We start from the raw sequence: 25021 nt of genomic DNA on the forward strand, positions 1-25021 counted from the left end.
ACTGCTGCTCATGGTTCTTCTGTCCGGTGAGATGCGTGAGCTGCCTTGGAGCTGATTTGCTCTCAATTGACATTTGAGTGTTCGGTGGGAAATACATTTCCAGCTCCGAATGGATGCCAGGATTAGGTTTAGGCTTAGTCTCAAGTTGGAGAAAGAAAATACTTGTGAGTGCAGATTTCACCAGGGCAAAGCTGAGTGTCTGGCAGATAGGACCAACTCCGGAGACGGAACCAAAAGGTAGCTAAGGCTTGGGTTGACTGGGGGCTAATTGGGATGGATTTGGACCCAGGCCCACCAGCCACTGACAAGGGTTATATATGGGGGAACATAGAATCATAGAATAGTTTGGGTTGAAAGGGACCTTTAAAGGTCATCTAGTCCAACATGAGGTTGGGAGGACTGACGGCAAGAATGTTTGCCAGCAAGATTTGAGTCTTAGTCCTCACCATATCCTTCTTTGGTGTGAGTCTTGAGTCAGATCTACAGACAAGGTTTGTGGGTTGTGGAAAGGGGTTTTGCTTGTTAAAGGCCGTGCTCTGGTGGGAAGGGAGCTCTTACCACTCTTGGGACTTACCCAGGATGCTTCACCCTCAAGGGGATCATTCTGCCTGACAACATGATGTCTCAGTGCTCTGGCTTTCAGGGAGCCCCAGGCCATGTGCCCAGTACTGAGCTGGGCAGGAGAAGCCCTACCAGAAGGGTGGTGTGGATCTGGCCATGCTGGGGGGCACCTTGCGCTGATGCTCCCTTGGGTTGATCGTGGGGTAGCAGTACTATGGCTTCGGCTTCACAGGGTGTCCCAAGAGGTCGTGCCATCTCCATCCTTTGATCTTTTCAACACCAGACTAAATCAAACTCTGAGCGAGACGGACAGACCTCATGGCTGACCCTGCTTGGAGCAGGGTGTGGAACGAGAGGCACCTCTCCCCCGTGATTTAACCTGAGACCCTGTGCTGCTGGGGCTGAGTGGGGACTCCTCTGTGTGAGGGAAGAGGCAAAAGGCAGGACCTAGAGTCCTGTAGCATCCTAAACAGGGCCAGGGCCTCTTCTCCAGCCATGAACCCAAGTGACAAGGCACAGCTCAACCCCTAAGGCCATACTCCCCAGGAAGGTGGCCTAATCCACACTGGGGCTATCCCTTGCACCTGGGAGAGGGCTGGCCGGCCCAGGCCAAGTCATCCAGGACACAGACACATAGTCGAAGCAACTGGGGGACAGCTCGAACCTCTAAATTTGTTAGGATAGACATTGACCCAGGGCAGTCTGGAACCCCACGCGAGCCCCTGCACTCTAGGACCCCAGTCCTTTGAGCATAGTGGAAAGAGTTGGCTCCTTTTGGCCACCCATTGAGCATGGCTCCTTGGGAGGGGTAGAGCCATCCCCAAGTCTTATGCGGTAATGGACTTCAGTAAAAGATGTTTAAGTAACTTCCAGGTCCTGTCTGATCTTCCTGGCCTGGGAGAGGAATAAGGGGATGGTTTCCTCATGTCATGTTTGCGTTTTGTCAGTATTTTCCCACCTGGTGACGTTGCTATTCCATGTAAAAGTTAACAATTGCACTGTGTATTCCATTGGAGGGATGTTGTCTGGATGAGATGGGTGCAGTGGGGATGTGCCTATGGAGAAGCCCCACTTGTAATGGGAAGGGCAAAGAGCAGAGCCTAACCCCAACCCAGCCAGGGATTGAGCCAGAGGACACGCATGGCCATCAAAAAGCCATCAGGAAAATCAGAGGGACCGGTCCAGCATCAAATCACAAGAGCCCATAAACCAGTTTAGGGCCCCTGGTGACTCTGCATGCCTCTCTTCTCTGCCCAGAAAGCACCAACCTGCCCATGTGTACTCAACGATCTTGCAACTGTTAACGAGGCTCTTGCAGGTAGAGATGTGCACCTTTTGGTCATGATTCCTCCTTGGCCTGGAGCAGTTTATCCCTCCATCAGCTTGTCCTTGGTGTCTCACCCTTGCAGTAACAATTTTATCTCCTTGTTCGCAACTCCTAGAGTTGTATTGTTAATCAGGTTGCTACTTCAGTGGCTGCTCTTGAGAAAAGTGGATATGTAGCAAGGTGTCATCAAACAGGTCTCCCCCCACCAACCCACGGCAAGCCAATCCTGACACACAGTGTCCAAATTTCAACACTGGCCAGCAACATCTGGAGCAGGAGCTGGGCAACATGGCTCCGTCTCTTGAGCTAAAAGAGCCTCTCGATGGACTTGCTTCCGATCAGCATGCTCTTAATTTTCAGTGCAGTTCATGGCTAAAATTTAATGGGTGCGTTTGTAGGCCAATGGGTTGACTATATGGGAGAGGTTTGCCCCAAAACCAGGAGACAAGAAGCCATCATTTTTATTGTCATTCTTTGGGTGACACCACAGTTGATCTTCAGGTGGGATGAGGGGGTTCATTTGAACTGTCTGTATCCCACTTTCTCTCCGGCTTGTCAAATGAAGATTTTTAGTACTTATTTCCCCACCTCACAGATGTGTCGTGAGGTGTAATAAATTGACATTAATAATGCAAAGAGCTGGTTTGAGTCTGCAGGCAATGGTCTGATGGCATGTGGTGCTACCCCATTGTCATGCCCAGCATCACACACTGTACATTCCGCTCTGCAAAACTCATTAAAACCCCCTCATCCTTAATTACCAAGGTGGAAAAATCTTGGCAGGATTTTCTCCTGAGCGAGGAAGGTGGGGGAAAATCCATTTGCACAGTTTCAGCATTCTGCTGCCACATTGACCCTGAAAATACCATATTTTCTTTGAGAGCCCTTTGGACGTGGTGGCTGAAGCACGGCATGGAGAGAGGAAGGGAGCAGGACCCTGGGCTCCATGGGGAGCCCGCCGATGAATCCCGTAGGGTTAGGACCAAATCTTTAGAGTAGTTACGTCCCACTCAACACAGCCGTTGGCGAAGTCAATGGGTCCCCGTTGACTTTGGGCATCGTTGCATGGGAACAGACCCAGCCAAATTAGGGTAGTTTTCTCCCTTTGTTTCTTAACCTGCTGCGAAGGGGCGTCAGCAGCCGATTCGCGGGGATGTTTTGTGTGTTTCAAAGCCTATGACTGTTCTTAAAGAGGAGTATTTTTAATTTTTTTTTTCCATTTGTAGAAGGAAGGACAAGAGTAATCTGTGGCAAACTGTACAGTACGTGTCTTCTTGTGGTGTCACTGTTTGAATGGTTATTAAGTTTTCAAATCACTGTGGACAGCTAATCACTTAAGTTATTAATTTATTCTTTGGGGGTTTGTTGTTTGGTTTTTTTAAAGTAATTTGAAACAATTATTTATCCTGTAAATTGGTCTTGAGTGAAGCCTAGATAATACTTTTTTTGCTGTTAATAAACATGGTACATGCCTAACGTGAAGGTGATCTCATTTTTAAGTACTCTATATGCAGCGGGAAAGCAATGGGAAAATAAAAGAATGATAATAAAAAGACATCTCTCACTGGTGACTCCCAGCGTGGATTTGGAGTGGGGAGAGAAAGGGGGAATTAATGAACGGATCAATTTGAATTATGCAGCACCTTTAAAGCTTTGAGAGCATCTTCCCAGCGTGTTGCCAAGTATCTCCTACAGCTTCAGGTGTCCTGTCCGTGCAATGAGGGCCCTTAGGATGCAGTTAAGGTTTTTCCTGGTACCGGAACCCAAACTGCGTGGTTTTCAGCTGCTAAAGTGAATTTCATGCTACGTGTCTGCTCCAGGGATACGCTTTGGCGTGTGCAGAGTCAGGACAAATGCTGCCCTCCTCGCCCATCAGCAGCTCAGCACCTGTGAGCCCCAGGTAAGGACACCAAATCACCCATAAAACCTAAACAAAAGAACAAATTATTTTCCCCAGAGTTAAAAGTTCAAATTCCCCCCTTGAAGACACTTATATCTACTTAAAAAAAAAAAAAAAAAGAAAAAAAGACACCTGAGGAAAGACACCTCCCTACAGCACAGTCCCTGAAACGCCCTTTTTTAGACAATAGTATCTCCTCTTATCTGCAACACATCTGGGATCCTGAACCTGGAGTTGAGGACTCCACTGTGGGCTCTCCTTGGCCAGAGGCACGTGCGACGCTACGGGCCATACTATCATATCTACTATAGTATATACTTTACCAATATACCATATACAAATATTACTGTTATTCCTAACACTACTATTAATATAGTACATACTGTGACTGGTATAGCATGGATAGTAACATACCATACTAATGCTATACTAGACTTCTGCAAGGCCTTTTATAGGGTCCCCCATAACATTCTTACCTCTAAATCGGAGAGATACATTTGATGGATGGACCGTTCGATGGATAAGGAATTGGCTGTATGGCTGCATCGAAGGAGTTACAGCCAATGGCTCAGTCAATTGACAGATGATGATCAGGGAAGTCCGGTGCTAAGAATTCTAGGAAATGAACAGGGACCAAACCAGATTACCCCATTACACTGTTGAAACTATCCAGGCTGCCATCCATGCTCAGCGCTGCATGCAGTTTTCATCTGCTCATGTCAGAAAATCTTGGGGGAAAAAAGAAGACATATTCAGGGAAGAGCGTAGCTATGATACAGCCTCTCTGTTTTCCATGGTGGGTTGATTATCTGCCTTGAATATTTAGATTAGGATCTCAGCAAGGCAGAGACTGTCTCCTGCAAAAGCACCATCCAGCATGCGGCTCAGAAGATGCCTCCAGGTGACACTCAACAGCAACATGAAAGATTTCAGCAAACCTCTTTGGACGGGAGGTTCATAAAATACTATTAATAATACCAGGAAACACTGTACTTTTTGTATATCTTCAGAACCATATTTAGGAGGGAGAGGTTTAGATTGGATATTAGGAAAAATTTCTTCACAGAAAGGGTTATCAAGCACTGGAACAGGCTGCCCAGGGAAGGGGTTGAGTCACCATCACTGGAGGTATTTAAAAGACGTGTAGACGTGGTGCTGAGGGACATGGTTTAGTGGTGGACTTGGCAGTGCTGGGTTAATGGTTGGACTTGATGATCTTCAAGGTCTTTTCCAACCTCAACAATTCTATGATTCTATATTTATTACCTCTTAGCACTGCTTTAAGTCTAGCGGACTTAAATACAACGAACACAATCTGCACCCTACAAAACCCCACTAATTGGATTGCGATCTGCATTCGGAGGGCACCCAGCTCTGGGCTGGGGATCCCCATCCCACCTCTGCCTGCTCCCCTCTTCCAAGCCACTACTCTGCAGGGTTGTCCTGCATCCATGAGGTTGGATGCTCATCTCCCATCAGATTCCCCATCTCTTTTTTGACTCATCAGCCCAATAGCTGTGAGTATCGCATTAAGACACTAAGCCTCTGTGTTGAATTAATTCATTTCCTTTATTTATATATAGGAAAGGCAATAAAAGAATATGATAGTATACACCAGAGATTTGATCCCAAGTGTCCCCTCTAGCAGACTTTCTGCTTGTGTTTTCCGTAGCAATGTCTGTGCTTTGCCTTTTCCTCCACAACAACACAATATTCCCACCCCAATACCCCACGGTCAGGATTAGGCCCTGCACCCAGGACCTAAGGCACAAGTCTCTGCCACTTGAGCTGGAGAAATCTCTACTACAGGCGCGAGGGAGGAGCAGGCAGGGACAATGGCCGGGGAGGCACATGGGAAGGAGCAGTGGTCCTGTAGACGCCCTGCCAGGGTTGGCCGCCTGCCACCAAAATCAGCCCCTGTCTCATTACGGATTTATATAATACATTGGTTTACATAGTATGTATTTATACTGGCTTGATATAATATATCTGGTTGGGTTACTCTCCTTGCAAATCAGCATTTTAAAAGAATAGCTAGTGGGCTTAGGGGAGCTCTGTCATTTGCTTCTCAGCTCAAGTTATCCCAAAGGAAAGCCCAAGTTTGAAAGGGCAGATCCAGCCCAGAAAGCCATGAGATGACAGCAGCAGAAAGAGGCAAACCAAGTCCTAAAGACACGTCTGGAAAAATGACTGTGTGTCTGGGCCTGCCGTGTACACTAGCAGTGTCCAGATGTCACCAGTAAAACAACGAGGCTTTGCTGGAGCCCAAAAAAACCCAACTGGACCAGGTCTGTCTCTCTTGGCCAGAGGGGTTTGGGTCCCTCAGTCTCTTTTGGGTGCTTTGCAATGCTGAATAAAACTCCTCTGGTCAACCTGCCACTGCTCACTGTGACCAAGCAGGCTTGCAAGCTCACCACCCCTCCAGATCAGCATTGCCACGTTGGCTGCTTGGCATTTTTCAGCCTTTTCAGCCTTTTTCTACGTTTATAGGTGTGGCAAGGTGGATTCTCAAAACCACATTCAAAAAAAAAAACAACTACCAAGCAGAAGTCCCCCACAAAACCAACTCAGGGCCATGGGCAGGGCTGCAGACAGGATGTGCATGGGATACCTCCATCCCTGGGACCTCGCTGGGTCCCTCTTCATTCCCGTCCCTGTCCCCGTCCCCTCCCCATAGCTCACAGCAGGCAAGACACAGCTACGCTGAAGCAAAAGGGCACTTCTCTGAGCTGTCGGCAGCTGCTCATCTCCGCGTTAGCTTAGTTACATTAAGGCGTGAAGACCAAGTGCATAGGAAGCAGTGGGACCCTCCAAGCGCCTCCAAATCAGCCCTGAGTCCTTTTCCATTGAAATGTTCCCCAAATCCTCCTCCAAGATGCTCGCTGTCATCAGGGTGAGGAAGAGGAGCCCCTGGCTTTGGGTTTGTCCCATGGACATTGACTATCTGGTTTAACCCGTTGGCTAGAAGACAAGTCCATGAAAGGAGCCAGATCCGCCCCCGCCTGCCGCCGGGCTGCAGCCCCCCGATGAGTTGTCATCATCCTTGTCCCTGTCAAAGTCTCTCCACCACAGCGGGGATTTCGGCAAGGCGGAAATGTAGGCAGCTCTGTTCCTCGCTTCTTTTTCCTGCTCCTGGGAGAAGGAAGAGGGGAGAAATAACACAAGGATATCTACAGCTAAATGACCAGGGTAAGGAGATGCTCCCACCTTCCCTCAGGAGCCAGGACTCTGGTTGCCCCAGGGGGCCTTCTCCAAATTAAACCGGGGTGAGAAGGCCACGTGCTCACCTGTAGAGCTCAGCAGTAGGGATGCAGTAAAGCATTGCATCTCTCCAGCGATCACAAAACAGCCCTTCCATAACACCTCTGGGAGAGGAGGGACCCCTCCAATTCCCCCAGGTGCTGCTCATGTCCTATGGGACACTGCTGTTCGGAAAGCGCTGAACTCCACCAGCTGAATGAAATCTGCTCTAATTTGTATTCCCTGCTCGCCCATCTTTCCCGGGCACTTAGGAGAATATTTCAGGCAGAGCTGCCTTGGGCGGGCAACAGCAAGCCAACCCCGAGCAAAGCCACGAGGTGTCCTGCACCAACCTCAACACCCAATTTCATTGAGAAACTGCAACCCGTTTATACCCGGGTGCTAAAAAGGAAAAGGGATTTGGCTTCAGGGAGCGGGAGGATATCTGCACACATGGATTTATCTGCAGGACGCGACCCTGCTGCCACCTGGATGGGTGGGAATGTGGCTGGTGAGCCAGGCAGCCGCAGGATCGCACCCTGCTGTGCAGAGGGAGTTACCTGCAAGTAGAGGATGTTATCTTTGGAAATGGCTTCCATCAAGTCCTTATGGAGGGAGGGTTCACCATGCAGACGGCCAGCCTCAGCCAGAGCCTCATGCAGCGGGCAGCTCTGCCTGCCCGGCCGCTGCCTGTAGAAGAGGACGTAGGCAGTGTCCTTGGGGAAGAAAGAGGTGACATTGCTGACCGATTCGAAGGAGGAGAAGGAAACCCTGGTGTCGTTGAAGAGGTACCACTGAATTTCAAAGTCCAGCTGCTTGTCGGAGGCCAGTTTTGGTGTCCCATCCCTGGGCTGCCCATGGGGGATGGTGTCGGTGCACTCCCTGGAGTAGCAGTAGTAGTGGCCGCTCTCGGAGGAGATGCCCGAATGCACCACCACACTGCAGAGGTCATACACAACAGACATGAAGCCACTTTCTGGAGCATCCCTGTCCTTCCCACGGTGGCAAACATCCTCAGTTTCCTCCGAGGCAACAAGGACAGGAAGCTTGAGCACCACAGGGATGGAGACATTGTCCAAGATCTTCTTCCTCTTCATAGTCCGTGGGTCGAAGGAGAACCGCAGCAGTGTGAGGATGAGGTAGTGTGGACCCTCTGTCAGCTCTGCCACCTTCTCAGCATCCTGCAAGGAAGCACATTTCTCACAGTGGTATTTATTCTCTGCTGTAAGTCTCTCTGGGGATAGAAAATAGTTAATTAAATCCAGGACGGATCTGGAGTCCTTGGGACCACATGCCTGCTCCCCAAAAGCCAAGAGAGGGTCTTTGGCTGCATCCACACCAACAGCATTGCTGCTTAAGGGATTTGTTGGTTCTCCAGGTTCCTGGAAACCCAAAGTTTCCACCAGCATCGGCAGGGCTGCAGGTTCTCCGGCCATGGGGGGTTTCCTCTGGATCCAGGGAGACCCCGTTAGCTGACTTGGGTTTTCAGGAGGCTCAATAAACTGTGGGCCAATTTCTTCCACTGGTAAAACAGACGTGCTCCCACGCACATGCCTGTCAGGTGGGGGGAAAGCCAGCGACAGGTCTGTGAAGGCTTCTTCTCGGGAGGAGACATTCAGACACTTCAAGCAGCGGATCTTTGTCATCATTTTACCCCCAAACATCTTCTCAATCAGTGTCTTGTTTAAGTAATGATGCTCCACTGCCTGAGACATCAAGCTGGATTCCTTGAGTTTCTGGTAGATCCTTTTTCCAGTTTTTTCTTCTTCATGCAATCTTTGGCAGGGAAAAGAAAAAGCTGCGTTATCCACTGATACAACACCAAAAGGTAGTTTGTAAAGTAGGGTTTCTGTTCTTCACTCAAAGGGGTTAATCTGGGTTAACCCTCCAGTGCACAGGTGCCATGTGCCTTGCTGAGGGAGGGAGGTGGGATGAATTTGGGCAGGATTTGGGAACCTGAGGTCTGTGTGTGCTGTTGACCCCCCAGTTCTAGGGTGATCATGGGGACACAAGAGATTTGGGATTTCTAGATAAGAGAAATGCAAAATCAGAGGAGGCTGAGTGGCTTGTCAGGCAAATCTCTGATCTTCGTGCAGTTTCCTTCGCCTTCAGAGAAAAGGCAGAAATTTTCCAGCTGAACTAAGTTCTGACCTTACCCCCAAGCCAGCCCAAACAGGATTTCATCAAGAAGCCCTGGAGTGGTCTCACCATCTTTCACCCCAAGCCTCCACTCCCCCAACTCCTCCAGGTCTCGGCCGCTTTCCCCATTTGCACATGGGTCAGTGTTAAACATTACATCGGATCTAGGGATGCCATCGTCACCGGGCTCTGAAATCACACTGCTTGCCACGTACCGGTCCAGCAAGTACTTGAGATACTCGGAGCAGTCCTGCTGAGCGCCGGGGGTGAACCAGGGCGGCCAGGAGGCAGAGAGGAAACTCTCGGGTGAGATGGCAGGTCGCTGGCAGCAACACAGAAGAAGAAGTGCGTTTAATCCTCAGGATTTGGTTCTCACTTCACATAGGGGGATGGAGGGAGAAGAGGAGGGTCTTTCTGGCTGCTTCGCTGGGAGCAGGGTGCGCCTGTGTGCCTGATGAGGTCCCTATTTTTTCCCCTACAAGGGCTAATCCCAGTGCAAGGGAAGACTTTCTTGTTTTGCTGAAAGCCAGGACTGTAAGGATTAATTTCAACCACTATTTTACATATACTTCTATAAAATACCTATGTCTTTATTTCTTCCTTCAATTTTAAAATGGTTTATTGGCCTGACCTAGAGACTTCTACTTAATTCAGCCTGAATTTAATTTGATGCTCCATTTAATTTGATCAGGATCTCTCTCACCAAATCCTTGCATTAAAAAAAAAAAAAAACCAAAGGAAAATATCCACTAAACTTCCACCCGCCATTCTGATCACTGCAGGCAGGTAATCCGCATTACTGGATAATGTAATCACTGCCGTTAGGAAGCTGTTGTCTCATTAACATGGAAAAAGACTCATCTTTGGCAAAGAAGTGACTTTAAGAACAGCTCAAAGAAGAAAAATAACTAGAAGGCTATTAGGAAATGAGCAGAAAACTATTAACCATAAACTACGCAACAAGCTTCTATATTTGCTCATCAGAGATCACAGACATCCAAACCTGCCATCAAAAACTAGGTTTCTCTGTGACCAAATATTAAATTTAATGTTGTCTATATTTTTCCCTCCAAAGCAATCTATAACGGCATAATACCACAACGCAACAAGCCAGCTCTATCAATCAAGGCTTGGAAAACGGAGTAGCCCAGATGACTGGTTTCACAGTGAGGCAAAATACACTGGATTTTCAAAATCATATTTTTGTAGGGACAGAAAGATACAGAAAGATATATTTTCAAGAGAGGAGCTAGATATGACCTATTTGTATCTCTAGGAGTTACTCAAGTTGAATTTCAGGTTTGTCAAGAAAGAGTTCATAATTAATTTAAGGTTGTTTGGGGTTTGGGGTTTTTTTTTTTACTTTCCCTCAAGTACAGAGGATTTGGAATCTAAAGAGGGGGTTTTGTGGTTTTTTTGTTTGGTTGGTTGGTTTTTTAACAAAACCACTTTTAAGGCAATTGTCATCAATTGCCTGTGCTTTGCTGTGAACCAACGGGAGAAGCGAGCTGCTCCAGTCTTCTTCCTTGCCGCAAAGCAAGAAACAAAAACCTCTGCTTTATACCAACAGGCTTTTCAGCTGGCCACATATGTAAACTATTACCACATGGATTTCATTGTCAAAACTTTTAGTTACTACATCAGTCCAACCCAGGAAGGCCACAGGCTGAAGACAGGCAGCCTGGTGTGAACACAGCTCGCTTTCATGGGGGATAGGAGTTTGCCTCCTCCACCCCCAAAATTAGCCTCTTTCATATAAACAAAATTCGTCCCGTTATAAAAACCCACCAAGATCCACAGCTCCTTATCAGCCTGTTGGAGTCAGCAGGAAGCAACTTGGAGACGAGCCTTTCCGCAGCCGACAGTCCAAACAAATAACAAGAACATGAAATAATTACCTGACTGTGCTCCAAAAACGCAAAGAGCCACTGGAGCTTTGTCATCAGGGGCTGGGAGTTGCCCTCAGTTAAATTCAACACTGAATGCCGAAAGCTGCAAAAGAAAAGCAGAGATGCAAACCATAAGATGGAAATTCAGTGCAGGACGACGCGCAATGCCGGTGCGATGAGCAACTCCCAGAGCAGTCTTGAGTGGGAGCAAGGGAGCGAAAACTCACTCCGAAGCCATGAAAAGAGACTGTATGATGCTGTTCATGTAGCAGGTGTTTCCCAAGTTAATTAACCCAATCTTTCCCGTCTCCGATTTGGATGCCAGGCGTGGGTAGAAGCAGGCCAGCTCATTCTTCTGGGAGGTCCAAGCATTTTGTCCCAAGAGATGTTTAATCCGGTCTTCATTTGGAATAGGAAGAGCCTTGAAAGAGAGATCTGTGTTATGAATTGTTATCTCTCCACGTGAAGAATTACTAACGGGCAACTGCAAAACTCCTCTACTAGAGGTGTTCATGCAACTCATTTCCCCTGCTCTTAGCATGAAGATGCATCCATGCAAGGAAGTGTTTAGCTGCTACTGTTAGTCCTTTAGAGGCATTGAGGATTAAAGTTATAGCTAGAAGCCATAGGCATGATCAGGACTTCTGCAGGCCCACCATAAGAGAAGTATCTTCTCTCAACTTGCCTACATGGGGCTCAAACTCAGGATTTTAAACCCTTTCTTCCACCCCAATTTGAGGTGTTGAGGTTAGAATATCCTCACCGGAAGGGCAGTCTCTCTGCACTAGGCTGCAAACTAAGATGCAGTTTCCATATGGAAAACAGAAAAATCATAGAATCATAGCAAAAAAATCATAGAAATGGTCAAGAAGCACACATCTTCAAGCTGGAACACAAGAGGTTCCACTTAAATTTGAGAAGAAACTTCTTCTCAGTGAGGGTGACAGAGCACTGGAACAGGCTGCCCAGGGAGGTTGTGGAGTCTCCTTCTCTGGAGACATTCAAAACTCGCCTGGACGCCTTCCTGTGCAACCTCATCTAGGTGTTCCTGCTCCGACAGGGGGATTGGACTAGATGATCTTTTGAGGTCCCTTCCAATCCCTAGCATACTGTGATACTGTGATACTGTGATCTTACTTTAACCGCTTCTAGGACTGGTTCGTAGAGGTCTGGAAATCCTGAGAAGCGGAAGAACATGCAGTGGATGAGCTCAGCTAGCTGCTCCAGGGAGCTAGTGGCAGAGTTAGAGTCTTCCTTCTTCAGAGAGGCCACCAGCCTGGGAATGTGAGGGAGCAGCTGGGAAAGAAAAATTCACTACATTACAAAATGGCTCCAAATTACTCACAGAGCTTTAACACACATACAGGAGAATGAAGTTCACCCCCAGGCAGAAAGGACAGTCAATAGGAGTTGACTTCAATCCCATTCTGGACTTCATCCTTCACCCTATGAACTCAACAACAACTGTTCTGTTGACTTTAGTAGTCCAAGTGCTATAGACCTTAGAGCGTTTCATGCAGCATGTTTGTGCTGCTGCTTTGCTGTGCTGCGACTTCCATTCTCTGTGCAGATCAAACTCTACTAAAACACGCACCCACAGTGGAAAGGAGCATTATATGCTGAGTGCCAACTGCAGAGATTCGAATCTACAGGAGAGATCAACCAGCCTACAAGAAGTGTTGTCTGGTGGGCTATATTTTATTTTATACAGTATAAACTAAGCTGGAATTGGTATGGTTGGATGGGTGGCAACCGGCACGTAAACAGCACATTTGTTATTTTGCTTTCATCTAGAAAATTTAAAAATGAACAAGCAGGCACAAACACAAACGATACGTTGCTCATGGGCCCCCTCTGCTGACCCTGCAGCTGCACAGAGAATTAATAACTTATTCCCAACTCTGCAGATGTGCTAGAGTGACCCTGGGCACTTACGCAACCTTTTTCATATTTATACTTTATGTGATTTTTACCCCAGAACAATCCTCGAGTAAAGTCTCAGGATCCCCAGTCTGGCCATTTCCAAGTCCTCCCTTCCTCCCTTCATCTTCCTCTCTTCTTTCTCTCTCTCTCTCTCTCTTTCTTTCTCCTCAAAACGTTGGTGATTTTAACTATTTCCTTTCCATCAGAAAAGTTTTGCTCTGGAAGCAAATGAAGCCCAATACCTTTCTAAAAGTAAATATTTTGCCAAGCTGTGATGGGAAATATTCTCAAAACCCTTCCAAAAAGCCAGGGCAAACACAAAAAGATAAGAAGCAAGACAGGTTTGTGCCCTGGTTGTTTTTTTTTTTTTTTTAAAATAGGGGAGGAAATTTGTGCTTGCTGGGCTGCAGACAGAAACTTGAAGCCAAGAGCAACCGACAGCTTTTGGAGTGTTTCAAATTTTGGACACCCAACTGAAGACAATCCGTTGGAACGACCCTATTTTTAGAAACTGAAGAGTTTCTAAAGAAATTCAGGCTCATTTAAAGTGTCTTCAGCTGAAGAATGAAAAAAAAAAACAAAAACAGTTGAAAATGTTGGCTAGCTTTACTTTTTTCCAGCCTTATCTGTTTATTCTGTGAGATTTAGGTGAAAAGCCAAATGTAAGGGCTTCGATGAAAAAAGTATAAAATCAAACATTAATAGGAGTAATTTTCCACTGCTTCTTTCATCAGTTCAATCATTGCAAACATGCTTTTGCCTTCAACTCTGCTTCAACTTGGCAACACCGACAGGAAGCAAAGCTGTGCTTTAGTGTCAACAACAAAATAATAAATATAAAATATAAAATAATATAAAATATCACTGTGGAAAAGAAAAGAGGAGATTCAGATGCTGCTAAAAGTGTTTTCTGCCTTTAACAGTGGAGAATTCATGAAGCAGAAGTGTTCTAATTCAATCTTACGGCGTTCGTGCTGTGCAATGCTTGGAAAGATGACCCATCACTTCAAGAAATGGTAATGGGTATCACATATTGGTGAGAATTTGAAGTCACACATAGGATTGGACCCACTGAGTCCACGGGACAGTCAGGCACCTGCTTAGGAAACAGCAAAGGCTATCTAAGACTATATTGCCTGTCCTCCACTGCCTGCGCCCTCCGAGATGCTCTCAATGCAAAGGTTTCACCTAACACATCCCTAAGCCAGAGTGGCAACATCTACAACACCTCAGCTGAAATGATAGGAGCAAATATGGGGCTGTATCTTCTAAACCTGACCCTGAAACTACATCCAAAGTCAGCCTGGCTCAGCGTAGCCCTGCTCACCTTCCTGCCCCAGGCCACCCCTCCGCCTCCTTCCCTTTCTTCCTCCAGGCAAATGCAATAGTGCAGTTTTGTGGTTGACTCAGACTAAGCTGGTCCATACTGACCATCATGATTTTCTGCTAGGTTAGGTTTCACCTGGGCTCCTTTTACAACACAGTTCAGCACACGGCCATAGCAATGCCTCAGCACAGGGGAAAGTGGCTGGGAGAAGCAAGCGGTCTAAGAGCACAAGCAGGGAAGAGGAGAACCTCCTCTTCCACCTGCAGGGCTGGCAAACACCAAGTTAAAACAACTTCAGATCAACATAGCCACTACTGATGAGACCCTGAGTGTGGCTTGACAGGCCATCCAACATCTCTGCATTAACTGCATCCTCAGCTGGTGGGCTTTGAAGTTGAGAGAGGACCATGGGGATGCACTTGCCCATAGAGATCACTCCTCCAGCTGGTAGAGCACTGCAGATAAAAAGCGGAGCGTGCACACATCGCACACATTTCACATCTGGAAGGACTGAGCCCCAACCAGCTTTATACTGGTTTATCCCCAGAGATAAGCCATCCAGCTGATAAGCCTCAAGAGAAATGGGAGGAACCATCCGAGGAGACAGCAAAGCCTCATGTCTCCTCTGCACCTTGCTCTCTGACATAGGTTGGCTGCTCTGTCTGTGGCAACCAACTCCTTTTAGGCTCAGGACTTGCTTCCGCATCTCAGCACCAGCTGGGTGGTGCCCAAAAGACTATTTGGGCTGCAGGAGAGGGTGAGCAGCTACCAGGACAGGCTGCAAGTGGACAGGCAGGGTTGGGTTTACATCACTCGGTGAAAGCAAGCAGATGAGGGAAATATTCCCCAACATCTCAGCACCTTAGGCTCCCTCCCACCCATGTTGCCCCATGGCATGGTTACAGTCAGGGTGATGCCCTCATCCGAGTGCCGGACACAGCCTTACCAAGTGAAATGCCTCGTGGGAGTGCTGGAAGCTCAGAAGCATGTACTGCAGGACGGACAAAGCCCCCTCTCTCACAATGGGGTACAGCAATTTGGAGAAGACCTGGTGGGGGAGAAAAAAAGCAAAAGCAAATGAGAAGGCAGGATGGCACCGCAACACGTGTGAGAAGGGCCCAGGAGGAAGCAGAGGCACTGGGCATCTACCACGGCTGCTGCTCTGTCCCTACTCCAGTAGAAGTCAAAGCAAGCAGTCCTCCAGAGTCATCTCCTGTCCAGAGCATGGCCTCAGGGCATCCTAAAAATATTGTGTGGGCGATCCTTACTCTTTCAGACCTCTGCAACGCCTGGCACAGCATCTCCATACCTCCTGATGGACGAGGCCATGCAAACACAGAGCGATGCTGGATTTTCTAAAATGTGCCTCTTCTGGTTTATTGTGACATTTGGAACTTCATCACCAAACTTTCAGACAAAAAGATAGAAAGAAAAGGCCTTTTTCAAAGGCTGAGTAATGATATTTATCCTACCTTACAGAAAATGGCATAAATTTGACAATGCCCTCTACCCCTTTCAGACGATACTCTGAGAGTTTCGAAGAACCACATGTTATTTTGAAGGGCTGTGTCCCTTTCTTATGCACTAACAACAAAAGGTAAGATAAAGAAAAGCCAGGGATGCTTGGCTACTCTCCCACTGCTCAACACACGGGGGGCATCACAGGGACAGAGTTATTGACAATGTTCCAATACTGACAATGATGGTATCAGTAACTTCTGTGGCGACTTCCACTGGAGGCTCAGCCAGGTGTTATCCCCATCTTACGAAGGAGGGAACAGCAGGAGCACAGCACGGAAAATGTTTTTGAAGTGGTGACCAATTTCAGCGCTTGGTCACACGGTTTTCAGTGAGCAGAAAGTACTCACTGCTGAAACAGGTGATGGCAATGGCAGTGGGGGCTTTATCTACACTAGTAAATGAACTAAGGCCAGAGCACAGGCTTTAAACCTGACCTGTGACTGTGTGGACTGTTAACATGCTCACTGGTACGTATTTTGCCCATGCCAACCACCACTGATCCAAGCACATTTGAAGGACAGCGTGTCAGATTCCCAAAGGCACGTTGTACAAGAGCTGTGTAGTTTGGGAAGAAAACTGTTTGGTTGGCTTGAAAATCCTTGATCTGTTTTATTTCATAACATTTACAACATCGGTACCTTTGCAAACCAAGACCTAAAGAACCGCAGGCTGTTCTGGAGAACACCATTCCTGGTTGCAAAAACGCCGTCAGCCCACCACCCCATACACGGCCACGCAGAGGGTGCAGGGGGCACAATGATCTCTTCAAAACCCCTTTTCCCTTTTCTGCACATCTCAATTCGGTTGAGAGGCAATAAGATATCTCAGGTGCAAGGAGAAGTCTGTTGTTCACATTCCTGTTTAAATGAGCCCACTGACCTTTTCAATTTTCGAAAGAGTAACTTCAATCAAGATGCTGAACTTTTTCACTGCAGCCAAACCCTTCAGCAGAGCAATGATCCACTTGTCTATGTTCTTTCCCAGGGGCCATGACACCCAGTCGATCATCCTGAAATGAAATACAACCTCTTAAAGTAAATTTATCGCACATATTGCGAAAGCCAAGCTCTGCTCCGGGTTAAACTTCCTCCAAATTCGTGTCGTCAGTGGGATGACCAAGCAAGAGATGGGCTCCACAGAAGGCATTTCACATGTTATTCAAAGCACGACAGAGCCTGGACTTGAATTGCCCCAATGTCATCAGCACATTGTAGATCATCAGAGTACCTGACCCAAGTCTGCAGAAGAAAGGGGGGATTTCTTCCACTAACTTTAGTCAACTTGAGTTTGAGTTTTTAACATCAATACGGTGCTCTATATACCATAGCTCTGCTTTGTGGATTTTATAATATATCTTCCAGAGGAGACCCAAGAAGGACAACCTCTGTTTTTAAAGAATCATCAGGAAGATCTAAAGGGGTAGTGATGGACATCTGTATCTGCGTGAGGTGTCTCTGCATTGTCGCAGTTAGAGAACAAGTGATGCTGGTATGATCTCTGCATTGTTACTGGTAAGGAAAAACCACTCAGATTCAGACCTTTAAATCCTCTGTGTGGGAAACATTCATGCCCCAAAACACATTACAAAAAATAAATACTGGTAACCCAAATAGAAGCCACATATCCCTGAATGTCACAGCTAACAAATTTCTTCTAGAGCCACTCAATCAAAATGTTGTCATGTTTCTGCAAGTAATAAGTACTTTACAGAAGTCACTCATAAAACAATAACCTCAGACTGAGCAATGACAGGTTGCTTCTGTTTAAATTTAATGATGTTAAACAAAATTGGGAAGTAACTAGGGCTTGGGATCTCCAGGGGTCAAACTTTTGTAACCGTTTCAGTACCTTTGATTTGAAGATATCCTAGATCTTCAGTCTCCCACCTCAGCCCAGCTACCTTACCCAATCAGTCCCTTTTGCTTATCAGTCTGTATCTTGTGCAAAATAACTAACCACCACCAGGCAAAGAGCAGGAACAAGTGAAGTCTCCAAGAAACTGGAAAATTAAAAGTCTAGCCAGTAAAGAAAGCTTGAAGAGCAGAACTTGTTGAGAAATATCAAAAGTCAAGCCAAGCTAAATAATTAAGGAAATACCAGAAAATCTTCCACAGACATTTGCATCAGAGGAGAACAAGGAAAGCCATGCAATCACTGTATACGGAGGATGTGATGGTGATTAAAGATATGATATGGCCTCTAGATGTGACTTACAAACTAAACACATCCTCTGCCTCCACGTTCTGCAACAGGAAGGAATTGATCAGGGCGACGAAGAGGAGGCAGATAAAAGATTTGAGACTGGAAACAAGAGCAATGACAGCTGATACGAAAGCGAAACCCAAAGAGCTCATGAACTCCAAGAAAGAAGAGGTGGTGATTTTCATCATGTAAAATTCAGCTCTGGAGAGTCTTAATGACTCTATTACCTTTGCTTTTGTGCTTTATGTGGAAAGAATAGGAAGACAGTTCCTATAATGAAGGCAGGCAATGAGGGGATGACTGGGAAGAAGGGATAGCATGTCACAGGGGGTTACCATAGGTGTCAAAGTCAGGTTTGTCAGGTTATATGAATTTCTAGTCAAAATACAGAAGTACACCATATCTGACTGGCTATCTGAGAGGACGTTACAAGCAATGTTCTTTGGGATCTAGTGATGTTAGCACAAACAACCTGAACATGGCTGTGAAATTTGTGATGATGCAAAGCTGGGAGGCATCACTAACACAAGAGGAGGATCAAGGTATCCTGAGGAAGACCCTTAGGATTTGAGATGCAGAATGGGGAGAAAATGTATTGATTCAAAATGCATGCAAGGCACAAGAAAGGGTGCTTCGTGAAGGTCACTCATCTGCTTGAAGACAACCGGCCAGACACCAGATGACTAAAAGTTCCCAGTGTAACAGTAGCCATGGAAAAGACCAGCACCATGCTGTGGTGCAGAACAAAAGGTGTTTTCTATGGTAAAACAGTGACCTCTCAACCTGTTGTCTAAGGCCATGACGAACCACACCTGGAACACATCACACAAACCTCATCATCCATGTCCAAGGCCAACGAACTGAAGCGGGAGCAGGTGTTCAAAAAGCCTGTTAAGGTGGTCAGGGAAATGAAGAACCTTTCCTGTGAGAAAAGCTTAAAATAACCTGGCTTGTTTAGCACAGCTACAGGAAAGCAGAAACGGGAAGGGGCTGCTCTGCCTGCATGCATTGAAGGAATAAACACCAGGGAGGGAAAAGAGCTATTCCAGCTATTTTTGTTGGCATGAGAGCAAATGAACTACGAGATGGCCAGAAATATATATAGGTTGGCTATTAGAAGAGGGCTTCGAACCATTAAAACAACCCAATGGTGGGACAGCTCTGAAAGACGAGCAGTGGGAGCAAAAGCCCTTCCTGCTTTGAGGAACGTAGTTGAACATTCATGAAAGGGGTCTGTAATGTCAATATCTATAAAGCAGGGAGAGAGATCCAGAGAGCCAAAGGTCCCTCTTCACCCTGTCTTCTTTTACACAGGCATAAAATAACCTTGTCTGCTTTAAGCTGTTTTTTTTTTACGAGCACTAGTGGCTAAGTTACAGTCCTGCCTGCTGCCTGCCTGCGTTGCTGCAGGAGGAAGGAATTACATTTTAAATTCACATTGCACTTTCCATATTGCAAGACCCACAAAAGTTTTGGAAAGCAAGGCCCTAGTTTTCCAAAGAAGCTGTTGATTTGGTCTGCTAAACTTTTAAAAGAATCATAGAATCATAGAGTCGTTATGGCTGGAAAAGACCTTTAAGATCATCGAGTCCAACCGCTACCTAACTCTACCAGGCCCACTTCTAAACCATGTCCCTGAGCACCATATCTAGACAGCTTTTAAAAATATCCAAGGATGGCAATTCACCCACTTCCCTGGGCAGCCTGTTCCAGCCTTTGATAACCCTTTCAGTGTAGAAGATTTTCCTAATATCTAACCTAAACCTCCGCTGGTGCAACTTGAGTCCATTTCCTCTTGTCTTATCGGTTGTGACTTGTGAGAAGAGACCAACATCCACCTCTCTACAACCTCCTTTCAGGCAGTTGTAGAGAGTGATAAGGTCTGCCTTCCGCAGCTCAGATCCTGATTTCCGGAGGTAGCAAGTGCCTGCATCACTGTGTGACGGCAGATGCCCTCTTCAGCTGGACCTGGGCTCTTTGAAACAGATCCACCCCCAGGAAGAAAGAAAATTAAAAAAACGAATCAGTGAGTACTTCTGAAGCCATGGATGCACGTTAATAGACTTTATCTGAAAAGAGACAAACTCCAAAAGAAACTCTTTAAACGGGATTGTGGTGTACACTTATACCAGCAGGTGCCAGGCTTGCTTTTTTTTTACCACTGTTTCCTCTTTAAACGCTTGATCAGAAGCTCCACCCCACGTCCTGTTTAATCGCCTGCTACTAACTCCCAAACTCAGACTTTGGAGGAAGATTCTTCTGTATGCGACCAGTTTGTTGGGGAGCCTAAACTGAAAGTTTCTTTCAACGTGTACATTCATCTTTGATTTTCTAGGCAGGGACCACACACTCATCGAAAGGCCAACAGTCGTGCAGTTTTCTGGGGCACCTGTCTGCCATAAACACGCCGCCAAAACTTCCGCATTTCTCCTAAGCAGTCTTAATTACATTTTGCAGGCTCTACTTAATGTTTGGCTAACTCTGAGTAATCATTTACTCATCCTCCCGTGTGACAAAGAATGTTTTAAGGAACGACGCAATTGATTTTGCAACCCCTGTATCTGGACACTGGCGCTCTTAGAGGGTTTATCGCCTGGAGCTCACAGCAGCACATTCCCAGGAGGTGAAAAAGATGGAGAATAGGGTTAAGAACTGAACTGATAACTTAATCTTTTGTCTCGGGGTGCTCTGGACTCTGGGAAAACCATGACCTGGGGAAGGCAAATCAAAAAGCAGCAACCCCTTTCTGCATACATAAAGTTCCCATCAGGAATAACGTGTGTTTCTGTCATGTAACTTTATTGTGAGGGGAACACAAATCCTGTAATAAGAAGAGGAAAAGAGATGTTTCCAGCGAGATCAAGTCACAGCAGCTCCCTCGGGTTAAATGCTCGTGCTACTGCATGTGAACGTCACCCATTTAAATGGAAACCTCTAAGGCAAGCAGCATGGGTTGAAGATGCTCCTAAGCAAGTCTGGAGCACAGAAGAGCTGTAGGACTTGGACACAAGTGTGCAAGGAAGATCTGGTGATGCCAAAGAAAGCACTGGCTCTGCAAAGACCCGGTCTAGCTTGTCAGGTAGTATTTTACCCACTACTCTTCATCATGCCTTGATGTCTCCATTATCTCTGCCTTCACAGAGGGCAGGGATAAATGTTGTACAGGACCAAGATCCAAACCAGCAGCACCCCATTCATCTGACAAGGTCAAGATGGGATCATTGAAACAGTTGGGCATACCTCCCTCTCCAAGATTTTTAGCTGTGACTGGTGATTTAGGATGATGTCCTTCTGGAGGGAGACAGGGATCAACATGAAATTCTGCAAAGGAGATTTTTGTGAAGAAAAGGCCCTCAACAGATTCTGGAAAAAAATCAAAGCTCTTCAAGAAATCTTATGTTGGGCAGCCCATAATACTACTTATTTCTAAGAAAAAATAAATCAACCAAATAAAATAATAATAATCATAAATTAATAAATAAAAAGTCTTTATTCTAGTTCCCTAGGCCCTCAGGGCTGGAAAAAAAGATCCAGAAATTCCCCTTTTTCCCCTACACTCCTCACTAGACAGCACCAGCCAAACTGGTTGGGATAAAACCATGCAGAGGAACTGAGTGCAGCTTTAGGGCAAGTTTTTCTCCAAACTTTCACTACTGCAGTTTCTCCTACCTGCCGATGGCCGTCATCATTTGCACATCAGTGATGCTGTCATCATTGGTTAGGTTTCTTATGACGCCATCCATGAGCTCCAGAGGGACAAATTGGACCACGCTGGCCAAGGCGTTGGATGGTGCTTCCTGCTCCTCTGCAAGACATGGATGAGCGCCAGCAATGAAGATGTTAGTTGCCAGGAAAACCAGGCACATGAGGTCATTTCTCATCTCTAAAAGGCAGATCATTTCTGCCTATGTAAACAGAGCGGATAGTCAGCTGGTGTAAATGAGCAATGTGGAGTCCGCACTTCGCTGTGCTGAGAGGACAATTCCCCAAATCCCAGTGTAGCGCATAACAAGGTTGGGTCGTAGCAGACGGGCTGTTGCATAAAGCCATACACAGCCCAAAGGGAGGAAGAGATCACAGGCACAAGAACATTCTTGGGCCAACACTGTGTCCCAAATTTCCTCTGCGTGCTCTCTTTATACTAAGTACTCACATAATTGCAATGGGATGCAGCTGGAGGTTTCCCCACCTGGAGCACCTTCAAAAGGATGAACGTCCTTTCATACAGAGGGCACTGAAAAACCCATCTCCTCGTGGGCTTAGGAATAGCTGGAGCAGGAGCTCACCTGCCAGCAGAGTCTGGCTTTTCATGGCACTGGTACCTCCAAAAATCTTCTGAGACCCTCTGTAACAACCTAAAGACCCCAGAAGTGGGATAAATATTTTCTGTCCCACCTTAAGATACAACCACCCTCCAGAGAAATAGTAGGGCTTCCTACCTCTACGTCAGTGAGAAATAACTCCTTAGCTTTACCCTTAGTTTCAGGTAAGGAGCAGGCTGTGGGGTCCCACCAAGTCAGCTGTAAGAAAATGACATTTCTAAAAGCTTTCAAGTCCCACCCTAAGCTGCTGCAGGTATGGTGCTTTCCATTAAGCCCAGCTGATGCTGGAAAGCACTGAACACACAAACGTGTGCTGCAAATATTTCAACCCAGTTAACAACTCCTGTGTACAGACTCTGTATGGTTTCAGGGGATATTGTTTTTCTAGCCTAAAGCCCTGGGGAACTTTTAGGGATGCTTTTTTATTATATTTCAGCGGTGGCTGCATTTCTGGAGTGGATGAGAACCATGCAGGACATCAAACTAACAAAATTTGACTTCATCAGAGCCAACATTTACATCCTCAGCCTTTTTTTTTTATTTTAATTACCTGTTGAAGAAATGATAGTGAACAGCTCCTTCAAAGAGGGCAGGATGGCTGAGGTCTGAGTCCTCCAGATCCTCTGCAGCAGACCACTCACTTTGTTCACCTGCTCCAAAAACTCCATGATGTCTTCTTCTCCCTCAGAGACGCACTGGAACTGCCCGATGCACCGGATCAGCTGCTGGCAAAACAAGACCTGATGTTTGCCTGTGGGAATGCACTGGGGATGCTGGATTAAGAGTTTGCTGATCTTTGCACACTGCTTGGGGCTGGGCCTCTCGCAGACTTTCCGGAGCACCTCGATCCTCAATAAGCTGAAGATGCTGTTTGCCGAGGGGCTTTCCAAGACAAACTGCAGTCCTAATTGGATATAATCAAGTACGTAATGGCTTCTCTTCCCCAGAGGTCCATAGCCTTCCTGGAGGAGACTCAGCAGGAAGCGGACGTTGAAGAACTCCTCAAATTCCTCTGGGTGGTAGTGGCCATAGACTTCCAAAACCTCTTTCCCAATCTCTCTTTTATACTTGGTGTCCCCCGTGAGATAAAGCTTGGTAGACAGCTCCAGCATGGACCAGCATTGTTCACTGTCCATGGGCTGCTTCGCTGCCTCAATGACGCGCCTCACAAGTCCTTGCTTCACGTTGTTGGGGTATGAGGACATCACCACGGCTTCCAGTATTTTATCCATCTCTGCTCCCAGCTGCTGAAAGAGAGGAAGAGAGTAGCAGGTTAGTTCAAGCAGGGTATGCTGAGCTTTCATGCCCAGGTTGGCAAGGGAGGTCAAAGAAGAAGAGCTTGTGAGCTGTCTGGGACCACTATGAAGATGGTAATTCTTGTGCCCTTTTCCTGGTGGCATTCAGAAAAGATTCCACTCTGGTGGTCTTTAACTGAGACTAAAGCCCCCAGACTGAATGAATACACAAAAATAGAGAACTTCTTCAGACTAATCACACGTTTGAGCATTTTTGTCTCGTAAACAACCAACTACAACCTTACACTTGACCCTAGGGATGGATGAGCTCCCTCTCCCGATGGGTTCAGCAGCTCAAGGTGGTGCCCCATGTTTCACAAAATCCAGTCCCTACTGGAGACAGCCTGCCACAGACCCACGGAGGGGCTGAGTCAGGAATTAAGGGAGCCAAGGTCTTCCACTGGTGTCTGCTGGCCCAGGTGTCCTCAAGAGGCAAAGATGCTCCTGATGATTGTCTTCACACTCAGGGACGGAGAGAAAAGCCCTGGTAAGCAGAGGTGGGATTGCAGCCTCTCTGTGCAATAGCAGAGGTGTATATTTGACATTTACGCGGCGCTGCCAGCCACCCCGGCTGAGTGGTGCAGCCTTGGCTGCTCCCCAGGGACCTGCCGCATTTGTATGCAGGACCAAAGCGAGAGGGGAGAGAAAGTGCAGAGTCAGGCAAAGTTTCCCATTCTTCATGGCCCGAATTCACCAGCAATAAAGCGTTAGAGGAGGAACTGCTTAAAAATACCCTAAGAATTTCCCTGGAAGAGCCCAGAACATTTATAACCAGGTGCTGGATGCACTACTGCACAAGAAGCCCCGTTACAGAGTGATAAAATTAGACAGACAGGATTTTTTAAAACATATTACAGGAACTATATAAAAGCTCACCCACAGCAGGTCTCCCCAGTGCAATGCACTGCACAAATACACTTTTGGAGAACGTCCCTTCCTGCCTACAGTCTGAAATGATCTATGGAGGAGGGAGGAGGAAGGTACGTATCATCTTCGTTACCTAAATGAGGGATCAAGGCAGGACAGATCCATCAATGCTCATGTGTGTCTGACTAGAAGAATAATCACCACCCTTCTGTTCCTCAGTTCTGTTCCTCGATCTGTGAAATGAGGACAACACGCAGCAATTCCTAGTGGGGTTGGTTGAAACTACCTATGTTAGCACTTGGAAAACACCTGAAGCTTTTCAAATTGGTAGTGTTATATTAATGAAAAATATACGCGCAGGTGGCATGTAGTCCAAGTATGGTTTCCACAGATGACATACAGAAGGGACCTCAGAGGATGCCATCCAAGGACCATCCCATCCCTGGAGTAAACCTGTATCTGAGCCAGAAAGTATCTTCTCTTCTGCTAGACAGCTGCTTGCTGCTGG

At 46.6% G+C, this 25021-nt stretch overlaps 1 protein-coding gene across 1 annotated transcript; it reads right to left on the bottom strand.

The window, feature by feature from the left end:
- Positions 1-6749: 6749 nt before the first annotated feature.
- Positions 6750-23751, bottom strand: USP35 (ubiquitin specific peptidase 35; the record flags this gene model as incomplete). Its single annotated transcript, XM_082489332.1, has 10 exons — positions 6750-6920; positions 7589-8804; positions 9383-9489; positions 11066-11159; positions 11284-11477; positions 12194-12352; positions 15253-15354; positions 16707-16836; positions 21699-21834; positions 22902-23751. 10 exons carry the CDS (start codon positions 23749-23751, stop codon positions 6750-6752), a joined length of 3159 nt encoding a protein of 1052 aa, XP_082345458.1.
- Between the last annotated feature and the right edge of the window lie 1270 nt (positions 23752-25021).

This window comes from Vanellus vanellus (genome assembly GCF_965231255.1).
Source record: "Vanellus vanellus genome assembly, chromosome: 1".
NCBI classification, from domain to species: domain Eukaryota; kingdom Metazoa; phylum Chordata; class Aves; order Charadriiformes; family Charadriidae; genus Vanellus; species Vanellus vanellus.